Source organism: Artemia sp. Qi Xiang Cuo, chromosome 16, assembly GCF_049724085.1.
Source record: "Artemia sp. Qi Xiang Cuo chromosome 16, ASM4972408v1, whole genome shotgun sequence".
In the NCBI taxonomy this organism is placed as follows: Eukaryota; Metazoa; Arthropoda; class Branchiopoda; order Anostraca; family Artemiidae; genus Artemia; species Artemia sp. Qi Xiang Cuo.
In genome coordinates this window covers 14,969,899-14,989,548 of record NC_142809.1, presented here as the reverse complement: position 1 = coordinate 14,989,548, position 19,650 = coordinate 14,969,899, and the positions used below count along the sequence as shown (strand labels likewise).

General features: G+C 36.2%; 1 protein-coding gene across 1 annotated transcript in view; it reads right to left on the bottom strand.

Moving 5' to 3' along the window:
* Positions 1-15,809, bottom strand: part of LOC148942610 (uncharacterized) — a 154,588-nt gene extending 138,779 nt beyond the window's left edge. Inside the window, 1 exon segment of the mRNA XM_089102315.1 lies at positions 15,673-15,809. Coding sequence (XP_088958441.1) covers positions 15,673-15,772 — 100 coding nt within the window. The 5' untranslated portion in view covers positions 15,773-15,809.
* Between the last annotated feature and the right edge of the window lie 3,841 nt (positions 15,810-19,650).

Below are 19,650 nucleotides of genomic sequence, written 5' to 3'. Positions count from 1 at the left end.
AGATTTTTTTAAGACACTGTAGCTGGTAACAATTCGTTCAGTAGCAACTGTTTGAAAAGCAAGCTAAGTCTTAAAAAAAGGGCACTGGAACTTTTGATCACCAATTGAATGAGCCCCCTCCAAAGTTTATTTGACCATCCTTCCTATAAAAACTTTATATCTTAACAATGGGCAACTTGCCTAGCTTACAGCCATTACCTCGGGGCTGTAAGAGGGGTTGTCAAATCCAGAGGCATGGTTATTGAACCTTTGAACTATTTTGAACAAAATGGATATCTCAAAATTTTGAATGGATGCGTTTGCGAAAAAAACAGTGGGACGGGTGCCTTTTTGCCGTCTAATCAATTTTTGCTCTTAAAAAGGGCAGCATAACTTTTAATTTGCAATCGAATGAGCCCTTTCCAGAGTTTGTAAGACTACCCCTTTTCATATGAAGTCCCTCTGAGGAAAAATAAATAAACAGATATTAATACATTGAACCCTTATGGCTCTTTACTACAGGCAACGCTAAAGGATTGCCTCTGATTTAAACAGCTGAGCAGAACTTTCAATTTCCCTTCTAATAAACATCTAGAATTAACCAGGGGGAATATAGGGGGAACTTTCCGGGGGGGGGGGGGTAAACGCCTAGTCCAGCTGGGCCAATTTCACAGAAATACAGGAAAAGGTGACAGAAAAAGAAAAACAAAGAAACAACAAAAAGGAGATAGTAAAGCTGTGTCAGTTGCACTGAACAAAGAAACAAGAAAAATAGGAGGCAGCAAAGCTGTGTCAATTGCTTTTATAAGTGATACTTTACCTTCCAATATTTAGTTTGCAGGGAGATTGAAAGATGGATTCAACATAAAAGACCAATCATATAGTCCCATAATTTCCAAAAAATTTGACAAAATATGTTTTGGCAGAAAACCAACTTTTTCATCACAAATTTTTATCTTGGGTATATCTATAAGGTTCAAGGTTCTTTATTAAAATTTTCAATAAATTACAAAACTATACATTTTTACTTGGCGGGGAGCAGAACTTGTATACACACAAGAAAGAGCAAAAAAAACAAATACACCTTACACCAACCCACTGACAAACCGACATCCATTTGAGACAATATTAACATAAATGTCATTTGTTAGGTAATAGTGGGCAGGGAGTGTAGAAAGAAAAAAGAATATAAAAGACCAATCATACAGTGCCATAACTGCCAAAAATTGGATATATGTGTTTTGGCAGAAAGCCGAAACATAGGTGTATAAAGGGCTGTGTAAGCAATAAGTCATATGAACAAGCTGCAAACAGATGACTGTTAGAAACCAAAGCCATTTATCGTAAATAAAGAAAAATTCCCCAATAACTAGAGACAAAGAATTAGAAAAACCAAGACCTGTAAAAACAGTAGTAAACAAGACAACCCAAGAAATGGAAAAAAGAGAATATTTGATATAAATTACTTCCTGCCAAAGATAAAATCAACAGTCTATACAAGGTTATGGAATAAATCACAGATGTCAAAGTAAGCTCAGCAGAATTCAAAGAACTACAACCAGGAACAGACAAAAGAGCATCCCAAGTTGGAACTGAAAGCACATTTTTCCAATCAAAATGGGAGTAATGTCATGGAACTCACAATCAGTAACAAGCACAAAAACTGAAACATTAAAACTGCACAGTAGATTACAAAGTAGATTTCATCTGCTGACAAGAAACATGGCTAGCCCCATATAAAAGATTTAAACTTGCTGGTTTTAACAAAACACGATGGGAAAGAACAGATGGCTGAAGAGGAGATTCTCTAGTAGCCATAAGAAAAATTACCATTTTAAGCCTCTATATATAGACATTACCCAAGATAAGAATGTCCAAATGACTAAAGCAATAGGATGCACAGTATATCTGAAAAAATAAAGAATCAGTATCATCAATATTTACAACCCAAAAGGTGAAAATAAGAAAATTGATGAGCTTATTGAAGAAATAGTCAAAACACATTCAACCTGTGAAAATTACCAAATCCTTGGAGACCTAAATTGGCATAACCAAATCTGATGTGAGAGTGAAATCTCAAATAGTGCTTGGAATCCTGTGGTTTTTTTTCTACAAGATAACTTAGAAGCATATTTAATCACACAAAAAATCTGAAAATACAACATTACACTAGAACAAATACTTACACTACAACACAAAAATCATTCAATTCAGCATGTCTTGTTCCAAAATGGTTTATCTTGTCAGCAAATGAGACGCAAGATCTTGAAGATACCTTTAAGAATCTAAATAATACTGAGGAAACTATTGAAGCCTCCTAAAATAGCTTGATTGAAGGAGCAGAGTAAAAAATAATAAGGAAAAACAGAAAAACACACAAAACATAAAACATACCCCCAAGTGGAATAATACTTGCAAAGAGGCAAAGAAGCAGATGACAAAGACCAGAAGACTATATAAACCTGTGTTTACTTCCAAGAATTATCTCCAGTTACAGAAAACCACAGCCAAATTCAAAAGGACAGTAAAATGAGAAAATGTAAAAGTTGGAAGCAACACCTTGACAAACTTGATTTCATACAGCCTTTACCAAAGAATTTTGAGTTTATTAAGAAAATGAATGGCTTTTATAATGAAGAACGCCAATTTAAAATACAAATTCAATCAGAAAGAAAAGAAAGCACAGACAGTCAAACAATAGCCTATGCAGAGGCCAAACATCTCAAAACAGTAATAAACAGAGTAGATAATAGCCAGACAGCTGAAAGAAAAACTCACGAGAAAACAAAGAGCTAAAAACGCATCAACTAATGAGACCTTACAACCAAACCAACCATTCACCAAAAATGAAATAGGACCAACAATTAAAAGCCTACCAATAACAGCACCAGCCACTGATTAAATATGTCCTCATTACAATAAAAAAAATCCCTTCAAAATAGAAAAGAAACCTGCTCCAAATATCTAACAAGTTCTAGGAATCAGGGGAATTCCCAAAAATATGGAAAAAGAGATTAGCATATCATGATACCTGAGCCTCATAAAGACCCAACAAAACTAGAAAACCAGAGATATATAACACTGTTGTCAGTAATGGGGAAGCTTTGCAAAAGAAGGCTAAAAGACGGAATAAACTGGATTGTGAAAATAAACGATTTTCTACATCCATTCCGATGTGGTTTCCATGAAGGTTTAAGTGCCATTGATAATCTAGCATCACTGGACCAACCACTTTTATTACTCAGATATGTGGCCAATTGAAAGGTCTGTTTGTTTTGTACCAAACATTTGACATAAGCCTAAAGCTGAAGAAATTGGTTGATTGGTGTAATTTAAATTCAATTACTATTAATCAGGGAAAATGCAATATGGTGAGTTATCTAGTGAATGCAGTAATATACCAGTATTCTATTGATCAAGATGTAATATGTTCTGTTGATTCCATTAGAGACCTAGGCATTGTTTTTGATAATCAATTGAGGTTTGATAAGCAAGTATTAGCTATATCATGTAAAGCGAAATACAGTTTGCTTTGAATGAAAAGAAGGTTTAACCTGCAATGTTTTACTATGCTGTATAAGAAGATGACACAACCAATAGTTGAATACTGCACATCTGTGTGGTATCCAACAAGAAAATATGATTCACAGCTTATTGAAAAAGTACAAAAACAGGCATCAAAATGTGTTTCTTATCTGAAGTGCTTGCCTTATGAGTAGACTAAGATGTTTGAGCCTACCATCTTAACAATTCAGGAGGGATAGATTGGACTTAGTTAATGCATTTCGAATTATTAAAGGTGTTGGTAATTTATCTTTTAGTAATTTCTATTAGTTTAGCCATTAATCACCCATATGGCAGAATTCATTAAAATTGAATGGTTCTTTTATAAATTGGTCCATTAGATCATGGAACATATAACCAGACCACGTTGTTTCAAGAAATAATGTTACAGCTTTGGTTGGAACCGCTTTTTATGAAGGGCAGTATATAGGACCATAATATTTATGGCATTTGTATGATTTGTTTTACTCAGTGCCCCTAAAATAAGTTTCATGAATTTGTCTCTTTATGCATTCTGGTGTAGCCTATTTGCTTATTTTTGTATTGTGTTCAGCCTAAGAAGTTTATTAGTTAACTGTGGTACCAATCAATACCCAGGGATTCAGTTCTTGTCTAGTGTCTTGTTTACTGTTAATCTTTAGGGAGACTGCAGTCTGGGATCACTTAAGAAATTTAATTTGGACATTTCTAATTGTAGAGACCAATCATACAACAACACTTTGAATATATCTGGCATGTATGCCAGTGCTCAGGCTTGTATCAAGGAACTAAGCACTCTGGCAGAGTATGTAGGCTACCATGTTTAGTGCATTCTCTAATTGTAATAGGGTATTGTGTAGGAGAATCAAGCACAGACGCCATTTCATTTTTGGATTACTGCAAGAACTTACTAATTTCTTCAGAACCTCAACAAACAGCTGGCCATTCTAAAAAGAAAAGTATATATTACAGTTGTAAAACCTACCCAAGACTTGATTGTCTGCTTGTCATGATGCCTGTTGAGTTGTCAGAGGCAACGCTATAGCGTTGCCCATAGTAAAGGCCATGCGGCTCCAATGTTTTATTATTTATTATTTTTTCCCCCGAGGCACTTCATATGGAAGGGGTCGTCATACAAACTTCAAAAAGGGGCTCATTCCATAAGAAATCGAGAGTTCTAGTGCCCTTTTTAAGGGTCAAAAGTCATTGGAAGGCAACTAACACCCCTTCCACGCCCACCAGTTCCCCAAACACATCCAATCAAAATTTTGAGATAGCCATTTTGTTCAGTATATTTGATTTTCTGATAGAAATTATGTTTTTGAGGAGGACACTCACTCCCCCACAGCCCTCAGGGCAAGGATTGTAAGTTATGCCCTGGGGGCATATATGGTTTTAATAGAAAGCTTTGTCATAGAAACTTCAAAAAGGACTCATACAATAGGAAATTCAAAGGTCTAGTGCCCTTTTTAATAGTCGTAAGTGATTGGAGGGAAACTAACCCCCCTCTCATGCCCACCTTTTCCCCAAACACATCCAATCAAAATTTTGAGATAGGTATTTTTTTCAACATAGTTGAAAATCCAGGATATTAGGTCTTTGAGAATAACAACCCCCCCCCCCCACAGCCCTCAGGGTAAGGGTTGTAAATTATGTCCTGGGGGCATTTAAAGTTTTTATAGACAGCGTTGTCGTAAAAACTTCAGAAACGGTTGATTTGATTGGAAATTTAAATGGCTAGTTCCCTTTTTAATAGTCAAAAGTAATTGGAAAGCAAATAAAACCCCTTTCTCGCCCACTATTTCCCCAAACACATCCAATCAAAAATTTTATATAGCCTTTTTTTTAAACATAGTTGAAAGTTCTGGAAATTGTATCTTTGGGCACTCCCCCCACAGCCTTCAGGGCAAGGGCTATAAGTTATGCCCTGGGGGCATATATGGTTCTTATGTAAGGTATGCTCGTATAAACTTCAAAGAGGGCTCATTTGATTGAAAATTTAAAGTTCTATTTCATTTTCTAAGAGTCAAAAGAGATTGGAGGGTACCTAGCCTCCCCTCCCCCCTCCAAGCCCTTTTTTCCTCAAACCCATCTGATAAAAACTTTTAGATAGCCATTTTTTTTAAAATAGCTCAAAGACCATATAACGAAAACTCCGGGGTCAACACAGCCCCACCCCCCCCCCACCCCCCGGGCGAAAGGGCAGGTGTTGTAAGTTATGCCCTGGGGGAGTATATGGTTCTTATTGAAGGGATGCTCGTAAAAACTTGAGCTCACTTTTTAATAGAAAAAAGACATGCGAGGGCAGCTAGCCCCCCCCCCACTCCTTCTTTTTCCAAACCCATCTGATGAAAGTTTAGAGATAGACATTTTGTTAAGAATAGTTCAAAGGTCAGATAAGAAAAACTCTGGTGTCAATATAACCCCCCAGGGCCCAAGGGAAGGCATTCTAAGTTATGCCCTAAGGGCATGTATGGTTCTTATGAAAGGGATGCTTATATAAACTTCAAAGAGGGCTCATTTGATTAGAAATTGAAAGTTCTAGTTATCTTTTTTAAAGTCAAGAGAGTTAAGGGCAACTAGCCCCCCTCTCGCCCTTTTTTCCCCAAACCCATCTGCTACAAATTTTGAGATAGCCAGTTTTTTGGAAATTGTTCAAAAATTAGATAACAAAAACTCCCCCCAGGGTCAGGGAATAGGCGTTGTAAGCATAATCCTAGGTGCGTATATAGTTTTTACGAAAGAGGTGCTTGTATAAACTTCAGAGAGGGCTCATTTGATTGGGAATTGAAAGTTCTAGATCAATTTTCAAGATTCAAAAGATATCCAAGGGCAACTAGCCCCTCCCCACCCTCACACACCCTTTTTCGCCAAGACCATCCGATGAAATTTTTATAATAGCCTTTTCATTAAAAATAGTTCAAAGGTCAGATAAGAAAAATTCCTGTATCAATGCAACCCCCCAGGGCCCAGAGGCAGGCGTTATGAGTAATGCTATAGGGGCATATATAGTTCTTATGGAAGGGATGCTCGTATAAACTTTGTACGGCTCATTTGATTGAAAATTGAAAGTTCTTGTTCCCTTTTTAAGAGTCAAAAGAGATCAGAGGGCAACTACCCTCCCCCCCTCCACGCCCTAAATGCATCAAATAAAAATTTTGAGATAGACATTTTGATAAAAATAGGTCAAAGTTTAGATAACAAAAAACTCTGGTGTCAACACAGCCCCCCAGGGCCTGGGGGTTGGCATTGTAGGTTATGCCCTGGGGGCATATATGGTTGTTATGGAAGGGATGCTTGTATATACTTCATAGAGGGCTCATTTGATTGGAAATTGAAAGTTGTAATTTACTTTTTAAGATTCAAAAGTGATTGGAGGGCAGCTAGCCTCCCCTCACACTCCATTTATTTTTTTTTCCCCAGAGGCACTTCATATAGAAGGGGTTGTTGTATAAACTTCAAAGGGGGCTCTTTCGATTGGAAATCGAGAGCTCTAGTGCCTTTTTAGGAGTCAAAATTGATCGGGGGGCAACTAGCCCCCCCCCCCCGAGCCCTGTTCCCCCAAATACATCTGAGGTAGCCATTTTGTTAAAAATAGTTCAAAGATCATATAACAAAAACTCCTTTATGTATGGCCATTTTATTAAAAACAGTTCAAAGATCAGATAAGAAAAACTCTTGTGTCAACACAGCCCCCCCCCCCCGGGCCCAGGGCAGGCATTATAAGTATTGCTCTGGGGGCATATATGGTTCTTATGGAAGGTATGCTAGTAGAAACTTCAGAGAGGGCCCATATGATTGGAAATGTGAAAGTTCTCGTTCACTTTTTAAGAGTCAAAAGAGATTGGAAGACAACTATCCCCCCTCTCCACGCCCTATTTACCTCAAATTCATCTGATAAGAACTTTAAGATAGGCATTTTTTCTAAATAATTCAAAGGTCAGACAACCAAGACTCTGGTATCGATACAACCCCCCAGGGCCCGGGGAGCAGGCATTGTAAGTTATCCTGGGGCTGTATGTGGTTCTTATGAAAGGGATGCTTGTATAAACTTCAGAGAGGGTTCATTTGAATGGAAATTAAAAGTTGTAGTTCATTTTCTCAGAGTGAAAAAAGATCGGAGGGCAACTAGTCCCTCCCACCCTCCACGCCTTTGGGTTTATTGGATAGATAAACCCATCTGATAAAAATTTGAGGTGACCTTTTTTGTTAAAAATAGTTCAACCATCAGATATTAAAACTCAAGGGTCAACACAACCCCCCAGGGCCCAGGGACAGGCGTTGTAAGTTATCCCCAAACCCATCCAATAAAAATTTTTAGATAGCCATTTTGTTAAAAATAGTTCAAAAATCAGATAATAAAAACTCCAGGGTTGCCAAAAACTCATTTTTTCACTTTGATATTGTTACTTTGATACCGGTTTTGATACTTTGATGAACATTAAATTTTGTTTAAAGTTTGATTTTGAAAGAAGGAATTTTTAAAAACTTGAGATTTTTTGCAATCAAAAACAAATAAAAATTAATCAAAAAAAAAATTCCAAAAAATAAGTTTTCCAAAGAAAAGTAAAGGCCATTTTAAAATTAAGCTCAGCAGATACATATACCTGTTAAAATTCAAACTCAAAACGACCAGAAACTACTATTAAAGAATAAATGAAACCCAAAACAAACAGAAATTAAATAAACAATCATAGCAAAAAACATACAACAAGCAATAATATAAATGAATAAATAGATCTTAAAGCGAGTAATGCTTAGATTGAATATGAAGATCAAGCTTAAAACGAAAACAAAAACAAACAGAAATTAAATAAACAATCAATGCAAACAAACATACAATAGATATTAATGTGAATTAATAAATAAATCTTAAAACAAGAATAGAATGAATGGAATAGAATTTTATTTTAAAAATTACTATCACAGCATGATCGCCAAATTTGAATTTTATGTCCAAAAAAAAGCACTATATATATATATATATATATATATATATCTCAAAAGCACAATATATATATATATATATATATATATATATATATATATATATATATATATCTCAAAAGCACAATATATATATATATATATATATATATATATATATCTTCAGAACGTGATGTTCATGTCAAACATAATTCATTGTAAAAAATACATTAAAAAAAAACTACGCTTAGTTAAAAAGTCAAAATTAAAAACAAATAGAAAACAATAAATTTAATGAAAATACAGAAAAAATATGATGAGTCAAAATTTAGAAATTTTTGTTATACATATTTACGAAACTAGGCATAAAACTTTTTGATAACTGCTGATGGGCACAGTGTACAGGCTGAAGTTTCTCAACAGGCACTGCAACCCTGCGCGGGAGTCGTTTTGTTGTGGATTGAGGGGGGGTAAGGGGTTTGTGAATTGGGTGGCTCAGAGATTTTCTTACAAAATCCAAGCAGAGTTTCTCTCTTCATTTTTTCAGAGTTTGCATTTTTAAACTTTGTCAGCAGCTCTTCATACAACATTTCTGCCTGATTTGAAACTATCATTAGAGCTCTTTTCTGAGTTCTTTCCATCCTAGCGCTTTGCTCAGTAGTCAGGCCAAAATGCCATCAGGAGCTGCATATTCCAGAATTGGGTGAATAAAAGATGTAAATATTCGGAGGAGGTGATCTGGAGGGGCGCCATGTTTCAACATAAGCTTGAGCATCTGCAGCCCAGCATTCCCCTTTTTACTAGACTAGATGTGTTTGCTTCCCATTTTAAATCACTGGTAATAATAACTCCCAAGAGTTTCATTTTCCTTACTTTAAGAGAGATAGTTGGTAGAAAATTTGGTTCAGAAGAATTTAAAAATGAAATAGTTAAAATTGAAGATTTTTTTTCATTTACTTTCATATTTGAACTGGAAGCTTTAGTCTTCATGTTATTAATTAAAATTTGAGTTTTGCTATATTTATTTGCTTCACAAATTTCTCCAAGGGTAAGGTCGTCAACATTTCCAGCGGTCTTCACATTCATTATTGATGTAATTGATCATAACTAGCTAAAAACTAGACCCTAAATGGTATTTTGAGGTACACCACAAAAAACTCGTTTAGGTTCCGAGAAAGACTTCTTGTATTTTAAAGTTTGGAACCTATGTATTGAAAAACTCTGAATCATTTTCGCAACAGCAGGATTCACTCTAGATTCAAATAAAATATTATAAATTGAAATGTTATGATCAACAGAATTATAAACATTTTTATATTAAACTGTTATCAACTTCAGTAATGTAAAGGGCTGATCAACATGCTTAACATGCTTAAAAATAAAATTTAAAAAAATGGATCGGGACTGCACGATTGATGTGTTCTTTCCGCTACTGTACTGACGACGATCTAATAATGGTTCATCTTCAGCTCTTACCCAATTTACTACAAAACTTTTATATATTTTGCTGATCAAGGGGGTCAAAGGGATTGGCCTCACACCATCGAAATTAAGTTCAGTATCTTTTTTAGGGATTGGAGTAACATACCCTGTTTTCCATATTTGTGGGTAAACTGAAGAAGTTGAAACGCAATTAAAAATTTGTGTTAGTGGCTTAGTCAATTTGTTAGGAAATGCTTTTATAAGTTCAATCGGAATATCTATGGGAGTTATGCTAATTCGTTTAAGGTTCTTTATTTGACTGAAAACTTGATCCTCAGAAATAGTAGGTAAAGGTACGCCATTGTGTGGAATTTTCTGATACTCTTGGTTTGTTTTATTTACATCAAGACGCAGCAAAGACTGGATTATTCTAGCCAAATGACCATTTAACTGGTTATCAACTGTTTAATTGTTAGAATCTGAAAAAAAATCAACACCACTACAGGATTTTCCACAAATTTGTTTTATTTCCTTATACCACATGCTAGGCTTTGATTTAAAAAGATTATCAATTTTTTTTTGTGGTAATACTCAGCTGCAGCTTTTCTTGGCATTTTACATACTTTGTTGCAGAGCATATTAGCATTTCCTATTTTCCCTTCTTTTCTTAGTTGAATTTTATACTGAATCAAATCTTCAATTTCTTGGGTTATGTATGGACAATCTGTGTTGCACCACTTGAATGTTTTCTCAGGAAAGCATTCTTCATATTTATTTCTTAATTTATCTTTAGCCAAAATTTTGCTTTTTCATCAGAGGACTCTAAATTTGCTACCTCATCCCAGGACTCAGATGTAATTACAAATTCTAAGAGGCCCCTGTCCAAAAGAGGGCAATAGGAAACTTTCTCAATGACATATTTTACTTTATATGAAGGCAGCAGAGCCCACTTTATCATGTAGTGGTAGCTACCACCAAGGGGAGGTAGGTCTTGAGGTTCATTATAATATTCTGACAGATCTGTGCAAATTACGTCGAGTTTAGTATTACTTTTAGTAGCCAGAAACTTTACTATTTGCTTGAGTCCTTGACTTCTGAGGAATCTTTCAATTCTTAGATCATTCTTATCACCAGTAATCACAAAATCCAACATTTGAGTATTTAGAAGTAATAAAATCAATACACAAATCTAACTTTTCAGCCAAGACCTTTTTTTGAAAGATGACATACTAAGTGAGCAATAAAACACTCCAATAACAATACCAGTTACAGATCTTGGAACGTTTTTTGGTCAAATCATAATCCAAATCATTTCATTATTGTCATCAATATGGGGAATCTGCAGAAGCTGCAGCGCCAACTGCTCACATACAAAACATGCCATGCCACCACTTTTCTTACCTAACGGATGATTCTGATGTATAAACAATAAATTGTTTGTAACCTTGTATTGTAAGATGTTCAGGACTTTGTTTATGTACTTCTGTAACTGTAATAATATCAGCTCTGGTTACATGAACATAACCCTCAAGTTCCCCCATTTTATCAATGTTGAGACTTTCCACATTTAAAGTCAAAAAAGAAGGAAAATGAAAATGTGATTGAGGGACTTCTTTTTCAACAACTTTAACTTTGCTTACTTTTGTCTGTTTTGGGAAAATCTGTTTAGGCAGGAGAGAGACTTCAGTTTCATCTAATTCAATAACTAGGCTATCTGATTCATCATGAAGGGCTGCAAAACGGTTACAAGACAGAAACGGTGACCAAGGAGCAGAAAATATATAAGCATTTGTCTCACTATTTGACGTTTTAGAAACTGCATGGAGCTATTACCTGTGGATTGTTCTGCCTGCTACCTGAAAATTTCGAAAATGGCTATGCCAGGGCATGGTGGGAAGAAGTGGGGGAGAAGTGCATATGGGAGGGGGAGGAAAACTGAAAGGGGATACTAAAGTAGGGGTATTGAGGGATGGGGGGCTTAGGGGATTGAATTTTGGTGATTGAAAGCTTGGTAGAGATTTGAAACCATTTTTTGTCTGATATTTGCAAGGTTGTCCCTGACACCAACAAGTGCCACCATCAGGGAGCAATAATGGTGTGCTTGTTGGTGCATGCCTTCTTATTTTCTGAAAGTCAGGAGTGACATGAGCAAAAACACATTCTCTGTCAGCATAAGTTAAAACACTGCACAAATTTATGTGGTCAAACCTACAATCATTTTTGTTGCAACATTTTGATCTAAAATTTTAGCATATATGTAAAAAGAGACACTTTTTCTTCTGTCTACAAAACCCTCATTCAAAGAACCAGCAAAGCATGTTGTATTTATAAGTGGCACTATCCTTTTTACTGCTGTACATTCTATAATCCCTCTTCACTGTGAGAGTTGGAATGGGTACACTTGCACTAGCTGATAATGTATCACCAGGATTCATTTTGTCTGTTAAAATCACACAGTTGTGGGCTATGCTTGGGCTATATTTTATGTTTTGCACTTCATTATTAGGGTGTGAATTTTGGTTAGCAACAGCAAAATCATTGTCCATTTGTGTTGACATGGTAACTTGGTCCCAGGAAGTCTGTGAAGGGTCACAAGGGCAGGTTTCAATACCCATAAAGAGTTCTATACTCTTGGTGGCTATTGAGTGAAACTTAAATTGAATATGCAAATAAAACGAGTGAAACTTAAACTGAATATGCAAATCAAGCTTGAAACAAACAAAAATCACTACAAACAAGAGTTTGAGTATCACCTCTTTCTCTCACTGTAAAAGTCTAAAACCTACTGCATCATTGGAGCTTTACTGAAAACTATATGCTATTATAACTATAAACTATATACTATTTGATGTATAATGATATTGATATTGATATAATGATATTGATGTATAATGAGAATTTATTTCACTATAATTAAGAACTGGAAAAGAAAATATTTGCAACATAATTTGTTTTCAGTTAAGCACCAATGACGCAGTAGGCTTTTGGTTTTTATTTACAGTTAAGGAAGGAGGCAATATCCAAACACTTGTTTGTAGTGAAACTATATTTGTCTTGAACAACTTTAAAAAGATCTAACAAATTAAACTAAATATTTGATGGATAATTATATTAATTGCTGAAAGTTCATCAGTTCAAAATGTTACTATAATTTTAAGGTTTATTTTCAATATTAAGTACAAAAGAAAATATTTGTCATAAAATTGGTTTTCAGTAAATCGCCAATGATGCAGTAGGTTTTAGACTTTTACAGTGAGAGAAGGAGGTGATACCCAAAGTCTTGTTTGTAGTGATTTTTGTTTGGTTCAAGCTTGATTTGCATTTTCAATTTGAGTTTCACTCACTTTAAGATTTATTTATTAATTTACATTAATATCTATTGTATGTTTGTTTGCCATTGATTGTTTATTTAATTTCTGTTTGTTTTAAGTTTCATTTATACTTTAATAGGAAAATATTTTTTTTTGTTTTAAGAATGATTTTCATATTCAGTCGAAGCATTACTCGCTTTAAGATCTATCTATTCATTTATATTATTACTTGTTGTATGTTTCTTGCTATGATTGTTTATTTAATTTCTGTTTGTTTTGGGTTTTACTTATTCTTTAATAGTAGTTTTGGTTGTTTTGAATTTGAATTTCAACAGGTATTTGTATCTTCTTAGCTGAAGTTTAAAATGACTTTTACTTTTCTTTGAAAAACTTATTTTTCAGAAGTTTTTCTTTTAATTAATTAATGAAAACAGAGAAGGCATTTTGGAAAGCTTAAATGAAATTGCTAATAGCACTGCCAAGAGATCCTCAAACAGAATTGAAGCCAGCACATTGAAAGAAAAGTTTGGGTTCCTTTGAGACTAGTTTCATGGTGTACTATACTGAAAAGATTTAACAAGGTGAGCATAAAACTGCAGTATGAAACCATAGAATTAGGGCACATTACTATGCATTTCAACTATGCATTTCTTCAAGAAATGAGACAAAATTTTGAGGGCAAGGAAGTGCAGCAAGAAAAAAATGTAAGCAGAATTATGTAGCAGACTCCCAATGCAAAAGGAAGACATCTACACAGTTTGTTGAATATGGGGAACATAGCAGCAGTGTTGCATTTACAGGATCTGAAAAATTTTGTGTGAACACTTTCAACTTTATATTAGATATATTATATGCTGAACTCACAAGAAAAAAAAGGTCTGCATTGCACAGGTACCAAGGACCAAGAGCATTGCATAGGGATGGGAGTGCAATGCATGGTTGGGGGAAAATCATCCAATGCTTCCTGTGTTCCCCCCCCCCAGATTTCTCCAGGTACCCATTTAGAGCTGGATTGACCTGGCTCAGCTTACAGGGTCACACTATTGACCCCTGTTCAAAACCAAATAACCAGCAACACCAGGACTCAAATCCCTGACCTCAGAATTTCAAGTCCAGAGCACTAACCACTCCACTAGGACAGCTTGAACGGTAAATATCTACCAAATCATATTATTGAGTTAGGAATAAAGTGAATACACCATTTGATGCCTTTTTTTATGCTGATTACAAATATAATAAGCATCTCTATCAGAAATGAATTTCAGCCCCCCTATATATACCTAACCTAACCCTGAATTGGCATATATAGGGGGGGGCTGAAATTCATTTCCAATAAAAATGCTTATTATATTCATAATCAGCATAAAAAAAAGGCATCAAATGGTGTATTCATTTTAGTTCTAACTCAATAATATGATTTGGTAGATATTTACCGCTTGAACTCACAGGAAGGAAAAATAAATATACTCAGCTTCATAGCAGCTTTGAACTTTTCAAAGTTAGGCTATTGTAGGACTAGAGGCCTCAGAAATCACAAAGCATGCAACCAAGCCTGATGAAGGTAAAAACATGACAAAAGCAAGATTTTGTGTCATTTTGATGCAGTTATCTATCCAAATATTCATATTGCCTTAAGAACGGTTCTTCTGTACCTGCTAAAAAACTGCATAAGAGAAAAATTCTTCTCTGCCCTTAAATTGGGCAAAGAAATACTTAAGATCTTCGACAGCCATGGCAGATTGACACCATTATCCCTGTTCACTATTGAGGAAAGATTGGTACCATTATTTGGTACAACTCAATACCCCAACATGCAAATATTTGTTTCTAAAATTACTATCATAAGCAATGAAAATTACTATCATAACAAATAAAAATGGTCAATATCTACGAAATCATATTATTGAGTTAGGGCAAAAGTGAATACACCATTTGATGCCTTTTTTTTATGCTGATTATTAATATAATAAGCATTTCTATCGTAAATGAGTTTCAGCCCCCCCCCCCCGTATATCGGCCAATTCAGGGTTAGGTTGGGTTAGGTATAGCCTATATAGGGGGGGGGGGCTGAAATTCATTTCCGATAGAAATGCTTATTATACTCGTAATCAGCATAAATAAAGGCATCGAATGGTGTATTCACTTTATTCCTAACTCAATAATATGATTTCATAGATATTGACCATAAAAATTGTCATCATAAAGATTATTTTTTAAGGAAAATTGACCCTCTCTTCAACAGGATGAATACACAAAAGCAAAAATGCTTGGGCCTAGAAGCATCAAAGCTTTAAATCCAGCCCTGGGAGGGTGATGTATTTAGGAGAGTGCCAATTAGCCTAATAAGTTTAGAAATAATATCATTCCCCCCAAACCTTGGATATAGCCTCACGGACTCTGAGATCTCAGCTGTTATAATAACTTAGCCTAATTGGTTCATGAATAAATACCAAATTTGAATTGATAATACTGATTAAAGAAGAGAAATTACCCTTAGAGACATGACGAAAGTGGCAATAGACTCTTTCACAGCCTTCATCATCATAGAAAGGACAATTGATGCTTCTAAAGTACCCTGCAGAGGGAAACATTTCTAAGCTTTAAATTTTCTATTCTAACAAATTGAATTTTGTTTTGGTAAATGACAAATAGATGCCGCTGCCGTTTAAAACTGGAATCACACTGTGATGGCACGCACAAAGAAAATGCTTTGGTGTTTTGTGTCATACCTACACACAATTAGTCATAGCTCAAGGTATTATGTAACAACGTTTTATCTTGCTTTTATGATCAAACCACTCGTTGTAGCGTACGTTTATCTTTACCACTGAGTCAAATATTTGTTGTTTCGGTCGCTGGATCCGCTAACATAATTTCTCAGAAATCATAAATGAGCAGAATCTTGACAAGAAGACTCAGCTTTTCAACTCCGTCTTGTACGAAAAATAAAAGGAGCACTTTCCAAAAAAAACAGCCTGATAGATCATATACTGACCGACCGTGGATCACACCTGAGATTGAAGCCCTTATCAAAAAGCAGGGCCAGACGCATGATGCTCAATTGCGCAACAAAGTCGTTGCTCTTTGTCGCAAAGGCAGAAGAACTTACGCATCTAACCTTTGATCCTACCCTATTCAGTAACTGCAAAAAATGCCATGATTCACTGAAAAGGTTAACAGGTAAAACCCGTGATCCTCACTTAATAATCCTGAAAGAGGACGACACTTACGTAACAGCTGCTCAGGTTAATGGTTTTTTTTTGTTGGTATTTGCAGCACTTACCCAAGTTTCTCACAAGAGGAACTAGCTGCAGTCCCTGACACTAATGCACCTTGTGAACTTTCACAGCCATCAGTTGAGCCCCATCAAGTGTGCACAGAACTACTAAAGCTCAAACCTCGTAGCTCCTCAAATCCTGGAGAAATCCCAGTGTGTCTCCTTTGTGAATTTGCACCCTTCCTTGCTACCCCTCTTGCTAGTATCATCAACCTTTGCATAACACTCGGCAAATTTCCCAATCCCTGGAAAAAATTCTTCATCAAAGTGATCCCTAAGAAATCCCCGCCAAAATCATGCGATGACTTAAGGCCTACCTCGCTGACTCCCTGCATGGCCAAGGTAACAGAGACCTTCGTTGCAAGACTGCTGATGAGTAATATAGAAGCAAATATAGACCCTTTCCAGTACGGATACCTTAGTGGCTCCAACACGTCAGTGTACTTAGTGCGTCTGTATGACAAGATTCTATCGTGGCTCGAGAAAGGGAAAAGCTTCGTAGACTTGGCCCTCGCTGATTACAGAAAAGCCTTCGATCTCATCAAACACATTATCGCTCCCAATAGCCTAAGTGAACTGGGCGCCAAGTGACTTGCTGCGTCTAGTTGCTGATTTTCATTCCCAGCGGGAGCAGTGTGTTTTTGCTCTTAGCGAAGACGATTCAAATTCTGCATTTCTCCCAATCACTTGCGGTGCCCCTCAGGGAAGTAAACTAGCCGGAATTATTTTCCTCGCTGTGATTAAATTTATCCTGCGTACTTTCAAGGACAGATATAAATTCGTTGATGATCTGTCATTCTTACTTAAATACCTACTAGAAGACAAATCAGCGATCCCCCTTTTTGATCTTAGTCTACCAACGGTTTTTCGGAATGAATGCGAGCAAAGTGCGAGCCTTGCCCTCAACGAGCAGAAGTGCAAGGTGTTGCGTTTCAACCCTCCTAAATCGGACTTTCAGGAGCCCCCTACCTTGTTTAAAACAGTTGGCAGTGAGAAAATTCTGGGGTAATTTTCTCCGTTAATTACAAGTTCAACAACCACGTAAGTGACCTTGCGCAAAAAGGGTATGCAGCGCTGCAGACACTGATTACCATGAAGCGGTTCGGGTTCAGTGTGAGTTCCATGAAGCTTGTCTTCAAGACTTATATCCTACCCATCACTGAATATGCGTGCCCAGTGTGGGGCCCTGGTGTACAGTTGAGTGCTGGGATGTGTCAAGATATCGAAGCTATCCAAATACGGGCTTGTAAGATTATGCTGGGTCAGGCCTTCACTACTTATGACAATGCAATAAAGGTTCTTGGCTTCGAGTCGTTTTTTAACCGCCATGAGAGACTTATTTGCCAGTTCAGCCATTTCCTGCTCCGTAGCAGAAAACACAGGACGATCCTGCCCCCGCTAGCTCCCGTTACGTCCCGTACCCGGAGACAATACAAGCTCAACCCAGTGATATGCCGTACGACTCGCTACCAGCATTCCTTTGTCCCCTTTTTTACAGACATGATGAACAAATCCTAAGAAAAGTAATATGGTTTTATTCATTTTTTGTTGTCGTATTTGTTATTTAACTTTGTCGTATTTGTAAAAACCCCTGGTATTAGTGGTTTTAGCACTAAAAAGAGTAAGTTTAATAAAATTTGTCTATGTCTATGTCTATCTTAAGATGTAGCGTAACAAGAGTTATAAGCTGTATCAAAATGTTAAAATCAGGTCAATAAAAAGTCCATATATCTTATTACCATTTACGTTTTAGCGGCTGTTAAGTGTGTTTAGTGGGTATGGGTGCATTTAATATGTTAGTGCGACTATAATGTAAATTTTGAAATTCAGTGTGCGCGTGACTGAACCTCCGTGTAACTGAATCCCTACAACGGAACCCCCTTGTAACTAAACCCCAAGCAACTGAACTCGGCGCAACTGATCCTCCATGCAACTGAACCCCCATATAACTGAACCTCTGTGCAACTGAACCTTCGTGTACCTGAACCCTCGTGCAACTCAATCCCATTTAACTGAACCCCCATGCAACTAAACCACCGTATAACTGAACCCCGTACAACTAAACCTTCGTGTAACTGAGCCCCCGTGCAACTGAACCCGTGTACAGCTGAACCCCATTTAATTGAACCCTCGTACAACTAGACCCCATTTAACCTAGCCCCCTTGTAACTGAACCATCATGCAACTAAACCCCCGTGTAACTGAACCCCCGTGCAACTGAACCCCCCACGCAGCTGAACCCCCATACAAGTGAGCCCCGCGCAATTTAGCCCTCGTGCAACTGAACCCCCGGACTTAGTTTTTTAGTATTCTACAAATATGAGGCAATAGCATGAGGTAAAACATAAGTTATAATTTTATTTGTTCAAATTTGTTGGAATTGTTTCCTGTCAAGATCATTCATAAAAAAGCTCTGTTTTATTGCCAGAACAAAAAAATCATATGTCACAAACCATTAAAGCAGATTTATTTCTTCTTTTTCAGATGAATCAGACCTTTCCTGAACGTTGAGTAGTAAACATCTATGTTGACAATCTTTTTAGTTTGTGAATTTAGACAACAATATTAGATCAGATGTCTTTGAGGAGATTACAGCTGAAAAAGACATGGAAGGGCGACTGCATGTACACCGACCTTTTTCAACATTCCTTCAACATACCCTGAAAGTCTGTATTGATAGTTACGGTAAAATTCTAGCTCAGTGGCTTTTTGCTATCTATAAAAGTAAATGAATTAGGGTAATCAAATTCTCAGGAGGGCATCCAGAATCTTGTTGATATTCTGGGAAGATATTTTTAAGCACCCACCTTTACTCCTTCTCCCTCTAGAGGATATTGGCCTTAGATTACCTTTGACAATCTATAGGCCGATATATAAAAAGCAGACCTTACAAAACGATCCTCTGCTCAAATGGGCACAAGAAAGGTGTTTTTAGTATCATCTTTGCATTGTCCTAATTTGTGAGGCTTTATGGATCTGTGAATTCACTTCTCTTTGGATCTATTTTGAATAAAACTCTTGAAACGGCTTAACATTTTACTGAAATAACAGGAATCGTATTTTCAAAACTAAAGCCAATGAAAAAAAGATTGAAAACTACAAATTAGGGTAAATCTTATTTTGGTCAAAATTCAGATAAGTAACTTTCAGGGTATGTTAATACCCTCATATATAATAACTTAATACCCTCAG